The sequence below is a fragment of the Solea solea genome, chromosome 2 (genome assembly GCF_958295425.1).
Source record: "Solea solea chromosome 2, fSolSol10.1, whole genome shotgun sequence".
Classification (NCBI taxonomy): domain Eukaryota; kingdom Metazoa; phylum Chordata; class Actinopteri; order Pleuronectiformes; family Soleidae; genus Solea; species Solea solea.
This window is the reverse complement of record NC_081135.1, coordinates 441,792-469,288: the sequence shown is the minus strand read 5'-3', so window position 1 is coordinate 469,288 and position 27,497 is coordinate 441,792. Positions and strand designations below refer to the sequence as shown.

The 27,497-nt window shown below is 38.6% G+C and overlaps 1 protein-coding gene across 6 annotated transcripts; it reads right to left on the bottom strand.

Annotated features, from left to right (window-relative positions):
• Positions 1-17,502: 17,502 nt before the first annotated feature.
• On the bottom strand, positions 17,503-27,429 carry LOC131447135 (protein EFR3 homolog B-like). 6 transcript variants are annotated; one of them, XM_058618648.1, is made up of 22 exons: positions 27,352-27,429; positions 26,319-26,523; positions 24,623-24,699; positions 24,385-24,512; positions 23,714-23,864; positions 23,508-23,629; positions 23,278-23,427; positions 22,988-23,083; positions 22,837-22,915; positions 22,611-22,746; positions 21,677-21,829; positions 21,496-21,607; positions 21,344-21,395; positions 21,058-21,230; positions 19,604-19,679; positions 19,370-19,531; positions 19,159-19,287; positions 18,746-18,941; positions 18,470-18,558; positions 18,092-18,140; positions 17,887-17,993; positions 17,503-17,787 (listed from the first exon to the last, which is right to left on the bottom strand). In XM_058618648.1, exons 2-22 carry the CDS (start codon positions 26,506-26,508, stop codon positions 17,662-17,664), a joined length of 2,553 nt encoding a protein of 850 aa, XP_058474631.1. In that variant the 5' UTR covers positions 26,509-26,523; positions 27,352-27,429; the 3' UTR covers positions 17,503-17,661. The 6 variants fall into 6 exon arrangements, with proteins under 6 accessions (XP_058474631.1, XP_058474617.1, XP_058474622.1 ...); XM_058618634.1 differs by lacking the exon at positions 27,352-27,429 and having other exon boundaries at positions 26,319-27,212; XM_058618639.1 differs by lacking the exon at positions 27,352-27,429 and having other exon boundaries at positions 17,887-17,990; positions 26,319-27,212.
• Between the last annotated feature and the right edge of the window lie 68 nt (positions 27,430-27,497).

Genomic DNA, 27,497 nt, shown 5'->3' with positions numbered 1-27,497 from the left:
TTTGAGTGATTTCGGACGACATACTATACTATGACTTTTTTGAGTGATTTTGGACGACATACTATACTATGACTCTTTTGAGTGATTTCGGACGACATACTATACTATGACTTTTTTGAGTGATTTCAGACGACATACTATACTATGACTTTTTTGTCACATTTTGGACAACATACGATACTATGACTCTTTTGAGTGATTTCGGACGACATACTTTACTATGACGTTTTTGAGTGATTTTGGACGACATACTATACTATGAATTTTTTGACTCATATTGGACGACATACTATACTATGACTTTTTTGTCACATTTTGGACGACATACTGTACTATGACTCTTTTGAGTGATTTCGGACGACATACTATACTATGACTTTTTTGACTCATATTTGGACGACATACTTTACTATGACTTTTTTGACTGATTTTGGACAACATACTATACTATGACTCTTTTGAGTGATTTCCGACGACATACTATACTATGACTTTTTTGTCTCATTCTGGACGACATACTATACTATGACTCTTTTGAGTGATTTCGGACGACATACTATACTATGACTCTTTTGAGTGATTTCGGACGACATACTATACTATGACTTTTTTGTCTCATTTTGGACGACATACTATAGTATGACTTTTTTGAGTGATTTTGGACGACATACTTTACTATGACTCTTGAGTGATTTCGGACGACATACTATACTATGACTTTTTTGTCTCATTTTGGACGACATACTATACTATGACTTTTTTGACCAGTTTCGGACGACATACTGTACTATGACTTTTTTGACCGATTTCGGACGACATACTGTACTATGACTTTTTTGACCGATTTCGGACGACATACTATACTATGACTTTTTTGACCGATTTCGGACGACATACTATACTATGACTTTTTTGACCGATTTTGGACGACATACTATACTATGACTTTTTTGTCACATTTTGGACAACATACGATACTATGACTCTTTTGAGTGATTTCGGACGACATACTTTACTATGACGTTTTTGAGTGATTTTGGACGACATACTATATACTATGACTTTTTTGACTCATATTTGGACGACATACTTTACTATGACTTTTTTGACTGATTTTGGACAACATACTATACTATGACTTTTTTGTCACATTTTGATTTTGGACGACATACTACACTATGACTTTTTTGACTCATATTGGACGACATACTATACTATGACTCTTTTGAGTGATTTTGGACGACATACTATACTTTGACTTTTTTGTCACATTTTGGACGACATACTATACTATGACTTTTTTGACCGATTTCGGACGACATACTATACTATGACTTTTATTACCGATTTTGAACAACATACTATACTATGACTTTTTTGTCACATTTTGGACGACATACTACACTATGACTTTTTTTTAAAGATTTTGGACAACATACTATACTATGACTTTTTATTAAAGATTTTGGACGACATACTATACTTTGACTTTTTTGTCACATTTTGGACAACATACTATACTATGACTCTTTTGAGTGATTTCGGACGACATACTATACTATGACTTTTTTGAGTGATTTTGGACGACATACTATACTATGACTTTTTTGTCACATTTTGGACAACATACGATACTATGACTCTTTTGAGTGATTTCGGACGACATACTTTACTATGACGTTTTTGAGTGATTTTGGACGACATACTATACTATGAATTTTTTGACTCATATTGGACGACATACTATACTATGACTTTTTTGACTCATATTTGGACGACATACTTTACTATGACTTTTTTGACTGATTTTGGACAACATACTATACTATGACTTTTTTGTCACATTTTGATTTTGGACGACATACTATACTATGACTTTTTTGAGTGATTTTGGACGACATACTACACTATGACTTTTTTGACTCATATTGGACGACATACTATACTATGACTCTTTTGAGTGATTTTGGACGACATACTATACTTTGACTTTTTTGTCACATTTTGGACGACATACTATACTATGACTTTTTTGTCACATTTTGGTCGACATACTATACTATGACTTTTTTGACCGATTTCGGAAGACATACTATACTATGACTTTTATTACCGATTTTGAAAAACATACTATACTATGACTTTTTTGTCACATTTTGGACGACATACTACACTATGACTTTTTTTTAAAGATTTTGGACAACATACTATACTATGACTTTTTATTAAAGATTTTGGACGACATACTATACTTTGACTTTTTTGTCACATTTTGGACAACATACTATACTATGACTTTTTTGAGTGATTTTGGACGACATACTATACTATGACTCTTTTGAGTGATTTCGGACGACATACTATACTATGACTTTTTTGAGTGATTTTGGACGACATACTATACTATGACTTTTTTGAGTGATTTCAGACGACATACTATACTATGACTTTTTTGTCACATTTTGGACAACATACGATACTATGACTCTTTTGAGTGATTTCGGACGACATACTTTACTATGACGTTTTTGAGTGATTTTGGACGACATACTATACTATGAATTTTTTGACTCATATTGGACGACATACTATACTATGACTTTTTTGTCACATTTTGGACGACATACTGTACTATGACTCTTTTGAGTGATTTCGGACGACATACTTTACAATGACGTTTTTGAGTGATTTTGGACGACATACTATACTATGACTTTTTTGACCGATTTCGGAAGACATACTATACTATGACTTTTATTACCGATTTTGAAAAACATACTATACTATGACTTTTTTGTCACATTTTGGACGACATACTACACTATGACTTTTTTTTAAAGATTTTGGACAACATACTATACTATGACTTTTTATTAAAGATTTTGGACGACATACTATACTTTGACTTTTTTGTCACATTTTGGACAACATACTATACTATGACTTTTTTGAGTGATTTTGGACGACATACTATACTATGACTCTTTTGAGTGATTTCGGACGACATACTATACTATGACTTTTTTGAGTGATTTTGGACGACATACTATACTATGACTTTTTTGAGTGATTTCAGACGACATACTATACTATGACTTTTTTGTCACATTTTGGACAACATACGATACTATGACTCTTTTGAGTGATTTCGGACGACATACTTTACTATGACGTTTTTGAGTGATTTTGGACGACATACTATACTATGAATTTTTTGACTCATATTGGACGACATACTATACTATGACTTTTTTGTCACATTTTGGACGACATACTGTACTATGACTCTTTTGAGTGATTTCGGACGACATACTTTACAATGACGTTTTTGAGTGATTTTGGACGACATACTATACTATGACTTTTTTGACTCATATTTGGACGACATACTTTACTATGACTTTTTTGACTGATTTTGGACAACATACTATACTATGACTCTTTTGAGTGATTTCCGACGACATACTATACTATGACTTTTTTGTCTCATTCTGGACGACATACTATACTATGACTCTTTTGAGTGATTTCGGACGACATACTATACTATGACTCTTTTGAGTGATTTCGGACGACATACTATACTATGACTTTTTTGTCTCATTTTGGACGACATACTATACTATGACTTTTTTGAGTGATTTTGGACGACATACTTTACTATGACTCTTGAGTGATTTCGGACGACATACTATACTATGACTTTTTTGTCTCATTTTGGACGACATACTATACTATGACTTTTTTGACCGATTTCGGACGACATACTGTACTATGACTTTTTTGACCGATTTCGGACGACATACTATACTATGACTTTTTTGACCGATTTCGGACGACATACTATACTATGACTTTTTTGACCGATTTCGGACGACATACTGTACTATGACTTTTTTGACCGATTTCGGACGACATACTATACTATGACTTTTTTGACCGATTTTGGACGACATACTATACTATGACTTTTTTGTCACATTTTGGACGACATACTATACTATGACTCTTTTGAGTGATTTCGGACGACATACTATACTATGACTTTTTTGAGTGATTTTGGAGGACATACTTTACTATGACGTTTTTGAGTGATTTCGGACGACATACTATACTATGACGTTTTTGAGTGATTTTGGACGACATACTATACTATGACTTTTTTGTCTCATTTTGGACGACATACTATACTATGACGTTTTTACTGATTTCGGAGGACATACTATACCATGACTTTTTTGAGTGATTTTGGACGACAAACTATGCTATGACTTTTTTGACTCACATTGGACGACATACTATACTATGACTTTTTTGACTCATATTGGACGACATACTATACTATGACTTTTTTGTCACATTTTGGACGACATACTATACTATGACTTTTTTGACCGATTTTGGACGACATACTATACTATGACTTTTTTGTCACATTTTGGACGACATACTATACTATGACTTTTTTGTCACATTTTGGACGACATACTATACTATGACTTTTTTGACCGATTTTGGACGCAGACTATACTATGACTTTTTTGAGTGATTTTGGAGGACATACTATACTATGACTTTTTTGAGTGATTTTGGAGGACATACTTTACTATGACGTTTTTGAGTGATTTCGGACGACATACTATACTATGAATTTTTTGTCACATTTTGGACGACATACTATACTATGACTTTTTTGACTCATATTGGACGACATACTATACTATGACTCTTTTGAGTGATTTTGGACGACATACTATACTTTGACTTTTTTGTCACATTTTGGACGACATACTATACTATGACTTTTTTGACCGATTTCGGACGACATACTATACTATGACTTTTATTACCGATTTTGAACAACATACTATACTATGACTTTTTTGTCACATTTTGGACGACATACTACACTATGACTTTTTTTTAAAGATTTTGGACAACATACTATACTATGACTTTTTATTAAAGATTTTGGACGACATACTATACTTTGACTTTTTTGTCACATTTTGGACAACATACTATACTATGACTCTTTTGAGTGATTTCGGACGACATACTATACTATGACTTTTTTGAGTGATTTTGGACGACATACTATACTATGACTTTTTTGTCACATTTTGGACAACATACGATACTATGACTCTTTTGAGTGATTTCGGACGACATACTTTACTATGACGTTTTTGAGTGATTTTGGACGACATACTATACTATGAATTTTTTGACTCATATTGGACGACATACTATACTATGACTTTTTTGACTCATATTTGGACGACATACTTTACTATGACTTTTTTGACTGATTTTGGACAACATACTATACTATGACTTTTTTGTCACATTTTGATTTTGGACGACATACTATACTATGACTTTTTTGAGTGATTTTGGACGACATACTACACTATGACTTTTTTGACTCATATTGGACGACATACTATACTATGACTCTTTTGAGTGATTTTGGACGACATACTATACTTTGACTTTTTTGTCACATTTTGGACGACATACTATACTATGACTTTTTTGTCACATTTTGGTCGACATACTATACTATGACTTTTTTGACCGATTTCGGAAGACATACTATACTATGACTTTTATTACCGATTTTGAAAAACATACTATACTATGACTTTTTTGTCACATTTTGGACGACATACTACACTATGACTTTTTTTTAAAGATTTTGGACAACATACTATACTATGACTTTTTATTAAAGATTTTGGACGACATACTATACTTTGACTTTTTTGTCACATTTTGGACAACATACTATACTATGACTTTTTTGAGTGATTTTGGACGACATACTATACTATGACTCTTTTGAGTGATTTCGGACGACATACTATACTATGACTTTTTTGAGTGATTTTGGACGACATACTATACTATGACTTTTTTGAGTGATTTCAGACGACATACTATACTATGACTTTTTTGTCACATTTTGGACAACATACGATACTATGACTCTTTTGAGTGATTTCGGACGACATACTTTACTATGACGTTTTTGAGTGATTTTGGACGACATACTATACTATGAATTTTTTGACTCATATTGGACGACATACTATACTATGACTTTTTTGTCACATTTTGGACGACATACTGTACTATGACTCTTTTGAGTGATTTCGGACGACATACTTTACAATGACGTTTTTGAGTGATTTTGGACGACATACTATACTATGACTTTTTTGACCGATTTCGGAAGACATACTATACTATGACTTTTATTACCGATTTTGAAAAACATACTATACTATGACTTTTTTGTCACATTTTGGACGACATACTACACTATGACTTTTTTTTAAAGATTTTGGACAACATACTATACTATGACTTTTTATTAAAGATTTTGGACGACATACTATACTTTGACTTTTTTGTCACATTTTGGACAACATACTATACTATGACTTTTTTGAGTGATTTTGGACGACATACTATACTATGACTCTTTTGAGTGATTTCGGACGACATACTATACTATGACTTTTTTGAGTGATTTTGGACGACATACTATACTATGACTTTTTTGAGTGATTTCAGACGACATACTATACTATGACTTTTTTGTCACATTTTGGACAACATACGATACTATGACTCTTTTGAGTGATTTCGGACGACATACTTTACTATGACGTTTTTGAGTGATTTTGGACGACATACTATACTATGAATTTTTTGACTCATATTGGACGACATACTATACTATGACTTTTTTGTCACATTTTGGACGACATACTGTACTATGACTCTTTTGAGTGATTTCGGACGACATACTTTACAATGACGTTTTTGAGTGATTTTGGACGACATACTATACTATGACTTTTTTGACTCATATTTGGACGACATACTTTACTATGACTTTTTTGACTGATTTTGGACAACATACTATACTATGACTCTTTTGAGTGATTTCCGACGACATACTATACTATGACTTTTTTGTCTCATTCTGGACGACATACTATACTATGACTCTTTTGAGTGATTTCGGACGACATACTATACTATGACTCTTTTGAGTGATTTCGGACGACATACTATACTATGACTTTTTTGTCTCATTTTGGACGACATACTATACTATGACTTTTTTGAGTGATTTTGGACGACATACTTTACTATGACTCTTGAGTGATTTCGGACGACATACTATACTATGACTTTTTTGTCTCATTTTGGACGACATACTATACTATGACTTTTTTGACCGATTTCGGACGACATACTGTACTATGACTTTTTTGACCGATTTCGGACGACATACTATACTATGACTTTTTTGACCGATTTCGGACGACATACTATACTATGACTTTTTTGACCGATTTCGGACGACATACTGTACTATGACTTTTTTGACCGATTTCGGACGACATACTATACTATGACTTTTTTGACCGATTTTGGACGACATACTATACTATGACTTTTTTGTCACATTTTGGACGACATACTATACTATGACTCTTTTGAGTGATTTCGGACGACATACTATACTATGACTTTTTTGAGTGATTTTGGAGGACATACTTTACTATGACGTTTTTGAGTGATTTCGGACGACATACTATACTATGACGTTTTTGAGTGATTTTGGACGACATACTATACTATGACTTTTTTGTCTCATTTTGGACGACATACTATACTATGACGTTTTTACTGATTTCGGAGGACATACTATACCATGACTTTTTTGAGTGATTTTGGACGACAAACTATGCTATGACTTTTTTGACTCACATTGGACGACATACTATACTATGACTTTTTTGACTCATATTGGACGACATACTATACTATGACTTTTTTGTCACATTTTGGACGACATACTATACTATGACTTTTTTGACCGATTTTGGACGACATACTATACTATGACTTTTTTGTCACATTTTGGACGACATACTATACTATGACTTTTTTGTCACATTTTGGACGACATACTATACTATGACTTTTTTGACCGATTTTGGACGCAGACTATACTATGACTTTTTTGAGTGATTTTGGAGGACATACTATACTATGACTTTTTTGAGTGATTTTGGAGGACATACTTTACTATGACGTTTTTGAGTGATTTCGGACGACATACTATACTATGAATTTTTTGTCACATTTTGGACGACATACTATACTATGACTTTTTTGACTCATATTGGACGACATACTATACTATGACTCTTTTGAGTGATTTTGGACGACATACTATACTTTGACTCTTTTGAGTGATTTCGGACGACATACTATACTATGACTCTTTTGAGTGATTTCGGACGACATACTATACTATGACTTTTTTGTCTCATTTTGGACGACATACTATACTATGACTTTTTTGACCGATTTCGGACGACATACTGTACTATGACTTTTTTGACCGATTTCGGACGACATACTATACTATGACTTTTTTGACCGATTTCGGACGACATACTATACTATGACTTTTTTGACCGATTTCGGACGACATACTGTACTATGACTTTTTTGACCGATTTCGGACGACATACTATACTATGACTTTTTTGACCGATTTTGGACGACATACTATACTATGACTTTTTTGTCACATTTTGGACGACATACTATACTATGACTCTTTTGAGTGATTTCGGACGACATACTATACTATGACTTTTTTGAGTGATTTTGGAGGACATACTTTACTATGACGTTTTTGAGTGATTTCGGACGACATACTATACTATGACGTTTTTGAGTGATTTTGGACGACATACTATACTATGACTTTTTTGTCTCATTTTGGACGACATACTATACTATGACGTTTTTACTGATTTCGGAGGACATACTATACCATGACTTTTTTGAGTGATTTTGGACGACAAACTATGCTATGACTTTTTTGACTCACATTGGACGACATACTATACTATGACTTTTTTGACTCATATTGGACGACATACTATACTATGACTTTTTTGTCACATTTTGGACGACATACTATACTATGACTTTTTTGACCGATTTTGGACGACATACTATACTATGACTTTTTTGTCACATTTTGGACGACATACTATACTATGACTTTTTTGTCACATTTTGGACGACATACTATACTATGACTTTTTTGACCGATTTTGGACGCAGACTATACTATGACTTTTTTGAGTGATTTTGGAGGACATACTATACTATGACTTTTTTGAGTGATTTTGGAGGACATACTTTACTATGACGTTTTTGAGTGATTTCGGACGACATACTATACTATGAATTTTTTGTCACATTTTGGACGACATACTATACTATGACTTTTTTGACTCATATTGGACGACATACTATACTATGACTCTTTTGAGTGATTTTGGACGACATACTATACTTTGACTCTTTTGAGTGATTTCGGACGACATACTATACTATGACTCTTTTGAGTGATTTCGGACGACATACTATACTATGACTTTTTTGTCTCATTTTGGACGACATACTATACTATGACTTTTTTGACCGATTTCGGACGACATACTGTACTATGACTTTTTTGACCGATTTCGGACGACATACTATACTATGACTTTTTTGACCGATTTCGGACGACATACTATACTATGACTTTTTTGACCGATTTCGGACGACATACTGTACTATGACTTTTTTGACCGATTTCGGACGACATACTATACTATGACTTTTTTGACCGATTTTGGACGACATACTATACTATGACTTTTTTGTCACATTTTGGACGACATACTATACTATGACTCTTTTGAGTGATTTCGGACGACATACTATACTATGACTTTTTTGAGTGATTTTGGAGGACATACTTTACTATGACGTTTTTGAGTGATTTCGGACGACATACTATACTATGACGTTTTTGAGTGATTTTGGACGACATACTATACTATGACTTTTTTGTCTCATTTTGGACGACATACTATACTATGACGTTTTTACTGATTTCGGAGGACATACTATACCATGACTTTTTTGAGTGATTTTGGACGACAAACTATACTATGACTTTTTTGACTCACATTGGACGACATACTATACTATGACTTTTTTGACTCATATTGGACGACATACTATACTATGACTTTTTTGTCACATTTTGGACGACATACTATACTATGACTTTTTTGACCGATTTTGGACGACATACTATACTATGACTTTTTTGTCACATTTTGGACGACATACTATACTATGACTTTTTTGACCGATTTTGGACGACATACTATACTATGACTTTTTTGTCACATTTTGGACGACATACTATACTATGACTTTTTTGACCGATTTTGGACGCAGACTATACTATGACTTTTTTGAGTGATTTTGGAGGACATACTATACTATGACTTTTTTGAGTGATTTTGGAGGACATACTTTACTATGACGTTTTTGAGTGATTTCGGACGACATACTATACTATGACTTTTTTGAGTGATTTTGGAGGACATACTTTACTATGACGTTTTTGAGTGATTTCGGACGACATACTATACTATGACGTTTTTGAGTGATTTTGGACGACATACTATACTATGACTTTTTTGACTCACATTGGACGACATACTATACTATGACTTTTTTGTCACATTTTGGACGACATACTATACTATGACTTTTTTGACCGATTTTGGACGCAGACTATACTATGACTTTTTTGAGTGATTTTGGAGGACATACTTTACTATGACGTTTTTGAGTGATTTCGGACGACATACTATACTATGACTTTTTTGAGTGATTTTGGAGGACATACTTTACTATGACTCTTTTGAGTGATTTCGGACGACATACTATACTATGACTTTTTTGAGACATACTATACTATGACCTTTTTTGACCGATTTTGGACGACATACTATACTATGACTTTTTTGTCACATTTTGGACGACATACTATATTATGACTTTTTTGTCACATTTTGGACGACATACTATACTATGACTTTTTTGACCGATTTTGGACGACATACTATACTATGACTTTTTTGTCACATTTTGGACGACATACTATACTATGACTCTTTTGAGTGATTTCGGACGACATACTATACTATGACTTTTTTGAGTGATTTTGGAGGACATACTATACTATGACTTTTTTGAGTGATTTTGGAGGACATACTTTACTATGACGTTTTTGAGTGATTTCGGACGACATACTATACTATGACTTTTTTGAGTGATTTTGGAGGACATACTTTACTATGACGTTTTTGAGTGATTTCGGACGACATACTATACTATGACGTTTTTGAGTGATTTTGGACGACATACTATACTATGACTTTTTTGACTCACATTGGACGACATACTATACTATGACTTTTTTGTCACATTTTGGACGACATACTATACTATGACTTTTTTGACCGATTTTGGACGACATACTATACTATGACTTTTTTGTCACATTTTGGACGACATACTATACTATGACGTTTTTACTGATTTCGGACAAAATACTATACCATGACTTTTTTGAGTGATTTTGGACGACAAACTACACTATGACTTTTTTGACTCACATTGGACGACATACTATACTATGACTTTTTTGTCACATTTTGGACGACATACTATACTATGACTTCATTGAGTGATTTCGGACGACATACTATACTATGACTTTTTTGTCTCATTTTGGACGACATACTATACTATGACTTTTTTGACCGATTTCGGACGACATACTATACTATGACTTTTTTGACCGATTTCGGACGACATACTATACTATGACTTTTTTGTCACATTTTGGACGACATACTATACTATGACTCTTTTGAGTGATTTCGGACGACATACTATACTATGACTTTTTTGAGTGATTTTGGAGGACATACTTTACTATGACGTTTTTGAGTGATTCCGGACGACATACTATACTATGATGTTTTTGAGTGATTTTGGACGACATACTATACTATGACTTCTTTGTCTCATTTTGGACGACATACTATACTATGACATTTTTACTGATTTCGGACAACATACTATACCATGAATTTTTTTGAGTGATTTTGGACGACATACTATACTATGACTTTTTTGACTCATATTGGACGACATACTATACTATGACTTTTTTGTCACATTTTGGACGACATACTATACTATGACTTTTTTGACCGATTTTGGACGACATACTATACTATGACTTTTTTGTCACATTTTGGACGACATACTATACTATGACTTTTTTGTCACATTTTGGACGACATACTATACTATGACTTTTTTGTCACATTTTGGACGACATACTATACTATGACTCTTTTGAGTGATTTCGGACGACATACTATACTATGACTTTTTTGAGTGATTTTGGAGGACATACTATACTATGACTTTTTTGAGTGATTTTGGAGGACATACTTTACTATGACGTTTTTGAGTGATTTCGGACGACATACTATACTATGACTTTTTTGAGTGATTTTGGAGGACATACTTTACTATGACGTTTTTGAGTGATTTCGGACGACATACTATACTATGACGTTTTTGAGTGATTTTGGACGACATACTATACTATGACTTTTTTGACTCACATTGGACGACATACTATACTATGACTTTTTTGTCACATTTTGGACGACATACTATACTATGACTTTTTTGACCGATTTTGGACGCAGACTATACTATGACTTTTTTGAGTGATTTTGGAGGACATACTTTACTATGACGTTTTTGAGTGATTTCGGACGACATACTATACTATGACTTTTTTGAGTGATTTTGGAGGACATACTTTACTATGACTCTTTTGAGTGATTTCGGACGACATACTATACTATGACTTTTTTGAGACATACTATACTATGACCTTTTTTGACCGATTTTGGACGACATACTATACTATGACTTTTTTGTCACATTTTGGACGACATACTATATTATGACTTTTTTGTCACATTTTGGACGACATACTATACTATGACTTTTTTGACCTATTTTGGACGCAGACTATACTATGACTTTTTTGAGTGATTTTGGAGGACATACTTTACTATGACGTTTTTGAGTGATTTCGGACGACATACTATACTATGACGTTTTTGAGTGATTTTGGACGACATACTATACTATGACTTTTTTGTCTCATTTTGGACGACATACTATACTATGACGTTTTTACTGATTTCGGAGGACATACTATACCATGACTTTTTTGAGTGATTTTGGACGACAAACTATACTATGACTTTTTTGACTCACATTGGACGACATACTATACTATGACTTTTTTGACTCATATTGGACGACATACTATACTATGACTTTTTTGTCACATTTTGGACGACATACTATACTATGACTTTTTTGACCGATTTTGGACGACATACTATACTATGACTTTTTTGTCACATTTTGGACGACATACTATACTATGACTTTTTTGACCGATTTTGGACGACATACTATACTATGACTTTTTTGTCACATTTTGGACGACATACTATACTATGACTTTTTTGACCGATTTTGGACGCAGACTATACTATGACTTTTTTGAGTGATTTTGGAGGACATACTATACTATGACTTTTTTGAGTGATTTTGGAGGACATACTTTACTATGACGTTTTTGAGTGATTTCGGACGACATACTATACTATGACTTTTTTGAGTGATTTTGGAGGACATACTTTACTATGACGTTTTTGAGTGATTTCGGACGACATACTATACTATGACGTTTTTGAGTGATTTTGGACGACATACTATACTATGACTTTTTTGACTCACATTGGACGACATACTATACTATGACTTTTTTGTCACATTTTGGACGACATACTATACTATGACTTTTTTGACCGATTTTGGACGCAGACTATACTATGACTTTTTTGAGTGATTTTGGAGGACATACTTTACTATGACGTTTTTGAGTGATTTCGGACGACATACTATACTATGACTTTTTTGAGTGATTTTGGAGGACATACTTTACTATGACTCTTTTGAGTGATTTCGGACGACATACTATACTATGACTTTTTTGAGACATACTATACTATGACCTTTTTTGACCGATTTTGGACGACATACTATACTATGACTTTTTTGTCACATTTTGGACGACATACTATATTATGACTTTTTTGTCACATTTTGGACGACATACTATACTATGACTTTTTTGACCGATTTTGGACGACATACTATACTATGACTTTTTTGTCACATTTTGGACGACATACTATACTATGACTCTTTTGAGTGATTTCGGACGACATACTATACTATGACTTTTTTGAGTGATTTTGGAGGACATACTATACTATGACTTTTTTGAGTGATTTTGGAGGACATACTTTACTATGACGTTTTTGAGTGATTTCGGACGACATACTATACTATGACTTTTTTGAGTGATTTTGGAGGACATACTTTACTATGACGTTTTTGAGTGATTTCGGACGACATACTATACTATGACGTTTTTGAGTGATTTTGGACGACATACTATACTATGACTTTTTTGACTCACATTGGACGACATACTATACTATGACTTTTTTGTCACATTTTGGACGACATACTATACTATGACTTTTTTGACCGATTTTGGACGACATACTATACTATGACTTTTTTGTCACATTTTGGACGACATACTATACTATGACGTTTTTACTGATTTCGGACAAAATACTATACCATGACTTTTTTGAGTGATTTTGGACGACAAACTACACTATGACTTTTTTGACTCACATTGGACGACATACTATACTATGACTTTTTTGTCACATTTTGGACGACATACTATACTATGACTTCATTGAGTGATTTCGGACGACATACTATACTATGACTTTTTTGTCTCATTTTGGACGACATACTATACTATGACTTTTTTGACCGATTTCGGACGACATACTATACTATGACTTTTTTGACCGATTTCGGACGACATACTATACTATGACTTTTTTGTCACATTTTGGACGACATACTATACTATGACTCTTTTGAGTGATTTCGGACGACATACTATACTATGACTTTTTTGAGTGATTTTGGAGGACATACTTTACTATGACGTTTTTGAGTGATTTCGGACGACATACTATACTATGACTTTTTTGACCGATTTTGGACGACATACTATACTATGACTTTTTTGTCACATTTTGGACGACATACTATACTATGACGTTTTTACTGATTTCGGACGACATACTATACCATGACTTTTTTGACTCACATTGGACGACATACTATACTATGACTTTTTTGTCACATTTTGGACGACATACTATACTATGACTTCTTAGTCTCATTTTGGACGACATACTATACTATGACGTTTTTACTGATTTCGGACGACATACTATACCATGAATTTTTTTGAGTGATTTTGGACGACATACTATACTATGACTTTTTTGACTCATATTGGACAACATACTATACTATGACTTTTTTGTCACATTTTGGACGACATACTATACTATGACTTTTTTGACCGATTTTGGACGACATACTATACTATGACTTTTTTGTCACATTTTGGACGACATACTATACTATGACTTTTTTGTCACATTTTGGACGACATACTATACTATGACTTTTTTGACCTATTTTGGACGACATACTATACTATGACTTTTTTGTCACATTTTGGACGACATACTATACTATGACTCTTTTGAGTGATTTCGGACGACATACTATACTATGACTTTTTTGAGTGATTTTGGAGGACATACTATACTATGACTTTTTTGAGTGAATTTGGAGGACATACTTTACTATGACGTTTTTGAGTGATTTCGGACGACATACTATACTATGACTTTTTTGTCACATTTTGGACGACATACTATACTATGACTTTTTTGACCGATTTTGGACGCAGACTATACTATGACTTTTTTGAGTGATTTTGGAGGACATACTTTACTATGACGTTTTTGAGTGATTTCGGACGACATACTATACTATGACTTTTTTGAGTGATTTTGGAGGACATACTTTACTATGACTCTTTTGAGTGATTTCGGACGACATACTATACTATGACTTTTTTGAGACATACTATACTATGACCTTTTTTGACCGATTTTGGACGACATACTATACTATGACTTTTTTGACTCACATTGGACGACATACTATACTATGACTTTTTTGTCACATTTTGGACGACATACTATACTATGACTTTTTTGACCGATTTTGGACGACATACTATACTATGACTTTTTTGTCACATTTTGGACGACATACTATACTATGACGTTTTTACTGATTTCGGACGACATACTATACCATGACTTTTTTGAGTGATTTTGGACGACAAACTATACTATGACTTTTTTGACTCACATTGGACGACATACTATACTATGACTTTTTTGACTCACATTGGACGACATACTATACTATGACTTTTTTGTCTCATTTTGGACGACATACTATACTATGACTTTTTTGACCGATTTTGGACGACATACTATACTATGACTTTTTTGTCACATTTTGGACGACATACTATACTATGACGTTTTTACTGATTTCGGACGACATACTATACCATGACTTTTTTGAGTGATTTTGGACGACAAACTATACTATGACTTTTTTGACTCACATTGGACGACATACTATACTATGACTTTTTTGACTCACATTGGACGACATACTATACTATGACTTTTTTGTCTCATTTTGGACGACAAACTATACTATGACTTTTTTGACTCACATTGGACGACATACTATACGATGACTTTTTTGTCTCATTTTGGACGACATACTATACTATGACTTTTTTGACCGATTTCGGACGACATACTATACTATGACTTTTTTGACCGATTTTGGACGACATACTATACTATGACTTTTTTGTCACATTTTGGACGACATACTATACTATGACATGCTTTTTCAAGCCTCTTCAATGCTAGCTCTTTCCTCCCATTATTGCAGAGACATTGATGAAGTTAAAATCCTCGTTTAAAGTGAAATGACGCAACCACAACGCACGCAACGTATTTTTAGTTTGGGGTTTAGAAGTACTTTGTTTTTTGACAGGATTTAGTTTGGTTGTTTTTGTAACACCCAGACACACACACACACACATACCTCCAGCGGTATTCAAAACCACAATGTCTTGAACTGTGACTTGACGTCCTAGTCCACTGGACTATCTTCAGCGCTGGCGGTTTTCCCGACAGTGACAGTGGAAACAAGTGAAGTGATGAAGGATCAAACTGTTTGTCCTCGTAATTCAACGGTTGAAATTTTGAAAGACTAAAGTGGCTCAGTGGTTAAGACCCTACCTTGTGTATGAAAGACATCATGGTCGCAAGTTCGATTCCACCCTGGCTGATTGTACTTGATTCCATTGTAAGTCGCTTTGGATAAAAGCGTCTGCTAAATGGCGTGTGTGCTTCATCTCAGCCAATAATCAATCAATTGTGACGACTATCGGTATTTTATTAATACACAGAAACACCAGGAATCAATAATCAATCAACGAGGGAACAAAGCGTGTGATGACTCTCCTTCCTCCTCGCGTCCTCTCCTGTCACACACACACTCAGGAAAAGCTTAAATCGGGACATGGTCCGTTCGCTCTCGAGTGTCTCACAGGTCGGGGAACTTCATGTCGTAGAGCGGCGTGGAGCGCAGCGCCGAATGTCCACATGGTGACGGAGGAGGACGGATGACGAGGTCAAAGACCTGCTCCAGTTTAGACTGAAGTGAGGACACCTGAAAGACAAAGGAACCAGGTCAGAGAAACGGAGGACGTCACCTGACCCGATGACGCTATGTGACTCGAGGACGTCCCGCGACCCGAGGACGACTCACCCTCGCTCCACAGTGAGCAGCGATTTCCTCAAACGGAGCCGTCTGAAATCGCTCCACCAGATGTCTCCTCTTCCTCCGCTCCTCGTCGTCCACGTCTCCTCGGTCTTCTGGAGGACGGATGGAGGACATGATTGACATGATGACATTACAGACTCAGTTGCTATGGAAACTGTAAACCATTTGTCTCACAGTGACGGAAACTCACCGATGGTGTTCTTCAGAGTCTCAAAGGTGATGTGGTTTGTCTCAGGACTCTGCAGGAGACATGAGGACATCATCAGAGACACAGAGGACGTCATCAGAGACACAGAGGATGTCATCACAGACACAGAGGACGTCATCAGAGACACAGAGGACGTCATCACAGACACAGAGGACATCATCAGAGACACAGAGGACATCATCAGAGACACAGAGGACGTCATCAGAGACACAGAGGACGTCATCACAGACACAGAGGACATCATCAGAGACACAGAGGACATCATCAGAGACACAGAGGACGTCATCAGAGACACAGAGGACGTCATCAGAGACACAGGACATCATCAGAGACACAGAGGACGTCATCAGAGACAGACACCTGTAGAGTGTGAGGACAGTAATGGTCCAAGTCCAACTGCAGAGACACAATGTCTCCAACACTCTTCCTCTTAGAGAGACACTCTTCATCTGCAACACACACACACACACACACACTGCTGTCACTGTGTGTGTGTGTGCGTGTGTGTGAGTGTGTGTGTGTGTGCGTGTGTGCGTGTGTGTGTGTGAGTGTGTGAGTGTGTGTGTGCGTGTGTGTGCGTGTGTGTGTGTGCGTGTGTGTGCATGTGTGTGTGTGTGTGTGCGTGTGTGCGTGTACCTGTCAGTTCAGGTGTGTATGGCGTGTTGATGAGCTCAGAGCTGTAGCTGCTTCCTCTCAGCGCCTCGCTCATCTCTGATTGGACAAACAGGAGGGCGTCGTCCACCTGCAGCTCAGTGGGGGGAGTGATGACATCATCACAGAGGGCGTGGTCAGGAAGCAGGTGAGGAGCCACCTGCTGACGACGAGCTATCACCTGCACACCAGGTTTTGGTCTTGACAAGATCAGTGTTTATGACACACACACACACACACACACACAAACACACACATACACACACAGACACACACACAAACACACACATACACACACAGACACACACACAAACACACACACACACACACACACAAACACAAACACAAACACAAACAGACACACACACACAAACACAAACACACACACACACACACACCTCAGAGACGTGTCTCAGTAATGGAGGACATGTCAGTGTGGACATCAGACTGAGGACGGCGGCACAGAGGGCGTGGACACCACAGTGGTTAAACACTGTCAGACTCTCCTGATTGCACGACACTAGCTCCTGAGCAGCCAATCACAGAGTAGAGGGGGCGTGGTCAGCCACAGAGCAGAACACAGATCAATGATTGATGTTCAATAATCACCTGCAGAGCGAAAACCAGCCTGATCAGGTCCACAGTCACGTCTTCATTGGACAGCTCCACAATCAGGACGGCCAATAAGGTGAAGAGGGCGTGATAGTGGCTCCGCCCACTGCTCTCCTCCTTACACACCAGGTAGACGTGCCTGTAGAGACGCTGAGCGTGCTGCGCACACACACACACACGTGATCATAGTGATTGATCAGTGATCAGTGATCAATGATCAGTGTCTTTTACCTTCCTCATGAAGAGGATGTCCTGACGAGACGACGTGTCCTCCTTCAGCTGTAGCAGGGACACGTCCACCGCTACACTGTGGACACACACACACACACACACCTGGTGATCATGCTACATGCTGCACACTACATGCTACATGCTACATGCTGCAGGGGATGAAAAGAGGAGGCGAGTGCGTACACAGCCTCTCCACTGCCATCAACACGTACCCTTGTGGCCACACAACCTCTACCTCTACGTCAAACCTCTACATGAATTGGACTCCCAGTGGCAGCTGGTTCCCTGTGAGATGGAGAACAACGATGGTGCGATGCATCCCGTCAAGTGGCAACCCTGCCATTCCAGGCTAAGTTGTACAGGATCTCGGAGTAGCAGGGGACCCCAGAGACACGGCATGCAGGCCCACTAGTAAGTGGACATGCCCTGCTGAGGTTCTAAAAGAAGGCAGACCTGTTCATCCACACCCTACTGCTCAAAATATGGGAAAAAGAGAGAATTCCCGCACAGCTCGGGTATTAGCCAAGAGACCCGCCCCCTGTCAGAAAGCATCCTTCCCGAGTCTCAGAGTAGATTCTGCCAAAACAGAGGCACTCTAGATATGAACTTCTCTGCTCGTCAGTTGCAAGAAAAGTGCCGGGAACAGAATCTACCTCTAAACATGGCCTTCATAGACCAAATCACAGAGTAGAGGGGGCGTGGTCAGCCACAGAGCAGAACACAGATCAATGATCACGTCAGGCCCTCTGGCTGGTCCTGCTGCTCCATAACATGTCTGACACTGTGCCAACTGGTTTTGGAGATGAGACGGAACCCTTTCGGGTCGTCAGAGGAGTAAAGCAGGAATGCATCGCGCCATCGTTGAACATCAACAGATTCAGGGCTAAGGGTCATCACAGAGCTGCAGTATGCAGACCATAATGCTACTGTACCCTCTCAGAAGAGGACCTACAATGCACCTTGAGTTCTTTCATGAAAGCGTACAAACAGCTTGGTCTGGCAATCAGCATAAAAAAGACTCAAATCTTCCATCAGCCTCCACCAAACCGCAGCAGTTCCCCAAAACACCTTCATTGACAACACCAGGTGGGAAAATGTGGACCACGTCCCACACCTAAGCTACCATTGATGAAGAGGTACACCCTCGTCTTAGCTGTGCCAAACCCACCCAAACCCACGACCACCATGAACCACCCTAACCCACGACTACCATGAACCACCCAAACCCACCATGAACCACCCAAACCCACGACCACCATGAACCACCCAAACCCACGACCACCATTATCCACCCAAACCCACGACCACATTAACCACCCAAATCTTGGGTCCAAGATCGGCCTCTTCGCCCACCTGAGGACCTATAAAGACCAAGAAGGAGGACAGACATACTCGTGTCCGCCGATGATGATGATGGTGTGTGTGTGTGTGTGTGTGTGTGTGTGTGTGTGTACCTGGCCTCTCTCAGTGTGTGTGTGTTGTGGTGACGGTCCATCAGTGAGATGAGGACCTTGAGGACGAGCAGACAAATCTCAGGATCTTCCATCAGAGTGAAGGACAGCAGCGGCTCCAGGAAAGACAAGGGCATCGCCACCAACAGGTTAGTGCTGTCATAGCGCTCTGACACCTTAGGGGCGGAGTCACACAGCAGCACTGACATAATTATTCATTTGTCTCATTTTATGTCTTAAAATCTCATCCTCATCCTCATCCTCATCATCATCATCATCTTCATCTCACCTGCAGCAGAGACTTTAACAGCATCACCTGGATCATCCTGCTGCCTTCACACCTGACACACACACACACACACACACACACACACACACGTGATGTCACTCATCATCACCTCACATATTTACAACGTGTCTCGTCGTCATGGAGATGGTTACCCGGTATTGGGCGAGTCCAGATCAGGATAGACGCCAGGAACAGGAATCTTCCCCATGATGAAAAGCATGACCTCTGACCTCTGGTAGACAGGAAGTGTGTTGGCGAAGCTTCCTGCAGGAGGAGCCACAGAAACACGTGAGGATCAACACGTGGTGACAGGAAGTGGACGACTGTTCTCACCAATGGTCCTGATGACGGCGTCCTGCAGCGTCTTCTCCTCCTCACACGTGGTTCTACGTCTCCCAGCGTTGTCATAGTAACCAGTCAGCTGGTCGTCCACGCTCTGCCGGAGCTGTCGCAGCAGCGTGTTGAAGACCTCCAACACCGTGGGACCTGAGACACCAGAGTCCACCAGAGAACAAGAGGAGACATGAGACACCAGAGAAGAAGAAGAGACATGAGACACCAGAGAAGAAGAAGACGACACAGAGGAAGCATGAGACACCAGAGTCCACCAGAAAAGAAGAGGAGACATGAGACACCAGAGAAGAAGAAGACGACACAGAGGAGGCATGAGACACCAGAGTCCACCAGATAACAAGAGGAGACATGAGACACCAGAGAAGAAGAAGAGACATGAGACACCAGAGAAAAAGAAGACGACAAAGAGGAGGCATGAGAAACCAGAGTCCACCAGAGAAGAAGAGGAGACATGAGACACCAGAGAAGAAGAAGAGACATGAGACACCAGAGAAGAAGAAGACGACAAAGAGGAGGCATGAGAAACCAGAGTCCACCAGATATCAAGAGGAGACATGAGACACCAGAGAAGAAGAGGAGACATGAGACACCAGAGAAGAAGAAGACGACAAAGAGGAGGCATGAGAAACCAGAGTCCACCAGAGAAGAAGAGGAGACATGAGACACCAGAGAAGAAGAAGAGACATGAGACACCAGAGAAGAAGAAGACGACAAAGAGGAGGCATGAGACACCAGAGTCCACCAGAGAAGAAGAGGAGACATGAGACACCAGAGAAGAAGAAGACGACAAAGAGGAGGCATGAGAAACCAGAGTCCACCAGAGAAGAAGAGGAGACATGAGTCCCCCAGAGAAGAAGAAGACATGAGGACACCAGAGAAGAAGAAGACATGAGGACCCAGAGAGGACACAGACCCACAGATCCAGCAGCTTCTATCACAGCAGCCTCAGACAGGACTTGGATGATTCCTGCTCTCACTGACGCTGGACTCAGACTGTTGGTGTCCAGGTGAGACAGAAGCTGCTGGACGACCAGGTGACAGTGCTGAGACTGAGAGGACACACAGTTAATAAGTTAGTTAGTGAGTTAGTTAGAGTAGTTAGTGAGTTATCAGTGAGTTATCAGTGAGTTATCAGTGACCTGGATGGAGAACATGATGATCTGAAAACATCGAACAGCAAAACTGGGTTCTTCCCACAGACTGTGAGTGTCCAGGTGCCTGAAGACAAGAGGCGGGATTAATGTGAGCTCAGATTACAGGGATTTAATCCACAGTGTGTGTGTGTCTCACATGAGCACAGGTCTGATGGCGTTGTTGATGTGTCCATAAGCAGCTCGACTCAACAGCTCTCTGAAACACAGCTCAGTCTGCTCTGCTGGAGACTCACTGCGCGCGCACACACACACACACACAGTCCCCAATATGTACCTCTGTGAGTGTGTGTGTACCTCTGTGAGTGTGTGTGTATACCTCTGTGAGTGTGTGTGTACCTCTGTGAGTGTGTGTGTATACCTCTGTGAGTGTGTGTGTATACCTCTGTGAGTGTGTGTGTGTACCTCTGTGAGTATGTGTGTGTGTACCTCTGTAAGTGTGTGTGCTGCTGCAGGTTGACCAGCAGGGCGGGGACAATCTGCTCCATGTGACCCGGCTCCCAGATGTTGACCTGCAGCTCGTCGTCCACAGTCTTCCTGACCACGCCCTGCAGACCACGGATCCCCGACACACGGATTCTACACACACACACACACAGAGGACACGTGAGTGGTGTGATTGGTCGATAGTATGGTCACATGGTCACAGAGACACACACTGGTTGCGGACGTCTTGGTCCTCGTGTTGGCAGCGACACATCTGACTGAAGCGAGACACGAGGAAGTCGTAGCTGCGGTGGTACGAGGGCGTGTCCTCCTCGATGTTGGCAAACTTCACAAACTGCATGGGGGGCGGGGACACAGGGACAGAGGGTCAGAGGGAGGAGTTATGAGCTGTGATGATGTCACAGTGTGTGTGTGTTACAGAGTTGGTGGCGAGGACTTGGAGGTGTGGCCTGTCCGTCTCCAGCAGCAGACGCAGAGTTCCCAGGAAACTCTCCACCAGCAGGTTGATGCTCTGACAGTGACACGCTAACAGCAGCTGCTCCAACGCCTCCATCGCTATGGAGACGAACCTGAGAAACACACACACACACAGCAGGAAGTTGGACTAACTGGAAACTTATGAAACTCTCTCGCTGTGTCTCATTTCAGGGTCTGGATCCTGTGCAGTGTCCAGACCCTGACCAGACCCAGCCCAGGGAGGAGAGGACTCTGTCAGGCTGTATCACCGTTCTCCTGACTGTAATCAGCCAAGACATCCATTAGCATTAGCCCCAGGAGAGTAGTTAGCTTAGCATTAGCCCCAGAGGATTAGTAAAACTTAGCATTAGCCCCAGAAGAGTAGTTAGCTTAGTATTAGCCCCAGAGGATTAGTAAATTTAGCATTAGCCCCAGAAGAGTAGTTAGCTTAGCATTAGCCCCGACTTGTGTTAGTTTAGCATTAGCCCACCGGATAGTAGGTAGCTTAGCATTAGCCCCAGGACAAGCTTTCATTTAGCATTAGCATCAGGAGAGTTGTCGCAGATAGACAATACACATAAAATCACTGTGTGTGTGTGTGTGTGTGTGTGTGTGTGTGTGTGTGGTTCTGACCCGTAGCGTTGTCGGTTCAGTTCTCTGGTCAGTCTCTCAGAAAGATACGCTGCGATACGATCCAGTTTCTCAGGAGCTGACAGCGCGAAGAAGGTTAGCTTCTCCATGTTAGCTTTGACCAGGCCGTCCTACACACACACACACACAGTGAATTTAAAGCTGCTTTCATGTACTAACATCCATAATTAATTCATAAATATTCATAAATATTCATAAATATTCATAAATATTCATGTACCTCTGGATCTTCAGGGAAAATATTGTCCACCAGCCTCTTGTAGCGAGGACGCAGCGCCCAGCAGCAGCCGCACACACCTGTGATGACATCATCACCACACCTCATGATGACTGTATATACACATATATATACAAACAGCCAGATGGGGGCAGCAGAGAGAACAATGCAGCATTAATCCTAATCTCACTTGTTACAGAACGTGTTTGTTGTCGGATCTGAAAGAATCATCGCTGTCACAGCAGGTCATGTGACGTAAGCCGAGTCATGTGACCTGCTGTGACAGTCCAAGCAGGGATTCAGGGTTATTCGTTATTATTTAAATGACATATAAATATAAACAATTGTGTGATTTGAACAAGTATTTTTAAATGAATAAAATGTGAAACATAAATGTCATAATATGTCATGTAATTGTAAAATAATTCTCAGGTGACCTTTAACACACAGAGTAATAAATTATCATCGTCGTTATCATTTTAAATATTCCATTAAATAATCCATATAATCTGTATCTGAACGTCAATATAATCTGTATCTGAACGTCAATATAATCTGTATCTGAACGTCAATATAATCTGTATCTGAACATCATATTTTCACATAAATCCAGCTTTTATTTTGAAGGATGCATTTTAGCAGCAAACACAAACATAAAATCACGATAAACGTTAAAATGTTTCTCACCGTACATGAGGACGACTCCGTGAACACACTGTCACTCTGAGACTCCGCCTCCTTTCATGATAAACCTCACATCTCTGATGAAAATATTCATCATTTGACTCATCGTGTGTGTGTGTGCGTGTGTGTGCGCGTGCGTGTGTGTGTGTGCGCGTGCGTGTGTGCGCGCGTGCGTGTGTGTGTGTGTGTGTGTGCGTGTGTGCGTGTGTGTGCGTGTGTGTGTGTGTGCGTGTGTGTGTGTGTGTGTGTGTGTGTGTGATCCAGGACATGTGCAGCAGCTCAGCTTCTATAATCTGCTCTGGATTTTTTCATCATTCCAGCACAAAGTGAAAAAAACCTGCAGCTGGGAACTCTGTGAGTGTGTGTGTGTGTATATATACATACATATATATATATATATATATATATATATATATATATATATGTATATGTATATATATATATGTACACGTCATCATTTACACAACAATATCACAACATTGTTTATATTTTCAGTAACAGGACATTTTTGTAACATGAGTTCATTTGTTCCATTTTGTTTAAAAAATCTTTAAAAAAACTGATACTTTTTTACAATGATCACAGTGATAAGATAAATCATGATTAAATTTTTTTGTCAAATTTTTGTTGTAAAAATGTTTTACATAAAAAGAAGGATCAATTTTACAATGATCATACATTTTACAAACATTTTTCAATCATTTTACAAATATGTAGAAATGTTTATTTTCAAAGACATTGTATTCACAGAAATTTGTCATAGATTTAACAAAAAATTACAGAAAAAATAAATGTTAACAGAAAAAAAATTCATTTACAGACAAAATTACAATTTTTTTACAAAATGAAAACAAAAACTATTTTTTTTACAAAGTTTTAACAAAAAAATACATTTTTACAGAATAAAAACTTGAATTGTTTTTGTTGACAATGATCACAGTCACATGGGGAGTCATCATTACGAGGTGTTGTGTGACTGTGTGTGACTGTGTGTGACTGTGTGTGACTGTGTTACCTCCAGGTGTCTGATGGTCCAGAACAGAGCAGCAGTCCTGCAGCAGCCTCCGAGGAGCCTGGGAAACAGTCGGCATGGCGACGACCCTCGGCAGCGACACTCCTCTGGGCAGACTGGGTAAACTGGGCATGGTGATGCCGCGGGGTAAAGTGGGCGGGTTGATTCCTCTGGGCAGAGACCTGGACATCATGATGGCAGACAAGACCTGAGGAAGAGGATGGAGAAAGTGAGAGGATGAAAAGCTGAGTGAAAACACCTCCTGCCTCCACATTCCTCTGGATCTTAACCCCTTCATGTCACCTCCTGCTCCAACACAGAGGCTTAAACAGATTAAAGTGGCCAGTGATCGATAATTCCACCAACTTCCAACAGGAAACTGAAGTTTGTAAACCACTCACTCTCCCAGAGAGAAAATCAGTGGTTTTAGCTGCTGCTCCTCTGCTGCCTCGTGTGGTCACTTTGTGTCACTGAGGTCAATCTGAATGAGAGACTTTAAAAGTCAAAGTGACAAACTACGACATTAGAAGTCAGTGATGGAGGCAGCAGAGGATCAGCAGCTCCTGTGTGTGTGTGTGTGATGTTAAATCACTGGTTTTCTCTGTGATCACAAACAACAACACTTTTGTTTTCCAGCTGAAAAAGGCAGAAAATCTACGTCAGTCTAAGTTTCTACGATATCTACGTCACAAGTTCTACGTCTTTATCTCACTGTGACACAGACTTTGTAAACCACTCACTCTCCCACACCAAAGCCCAGAGAGAAAATCAGTGATTTCAACATCTCACACACACACACACACACACACACACACTCACACACACACACACACAGGAGTTGTTGATCCACTGCTGCCTCCATCACTGACTTCTAATGTTCAGATTAACTTCAGTGACACAAAGTGACCACACGAGGCAGCAGAGGAGCAGCAGCAGCAGCAGCAGCAGCAGCAGAAATCACTGGTTTCCTGTGTGTGTGTGAGCATTAAAACATTAAAAAGGTGTTTAACATGAAAGGACGACAGCAGATACTCACAGTGTCGCTCACAGCTGCAGCGGCTGCTGATCAATAATCAATAGTTTGATCCACTGGAGCCTGTGACATCACAGCGTGTCACGATGTCAAAGTAAAAAAATATAAAATAATAATAAAAGTAAAAAAAAGAATCTTCAAATATTTGA

Excerpts from the sequence above, each read along its gene's own strand:
- LOC131447135 (XM_058618634.1), bottom strand. The coding sequence starts at position 26,613 with ATGAAGGGGTTAAGATCCAGAGGAATGTGGAGGCAGGAGGTGTTTTCA. Across the intron at positions 22,747-22,836 it reads TCATCATGTTCTCCATCCAG|TCTCAGCACTGTCACCTGGT; the intron begins GTCACTGATAAC and ends GTGTCCTCTCAG. Across the intron at positions 17,788-17,886 it reads CTGCTCACTGTGGAGCGAGG|GTGTCCTCACTTCAGTCTAA; the intron begins GTGAGTCGTCCT and ends TTTGTCTTTCAG.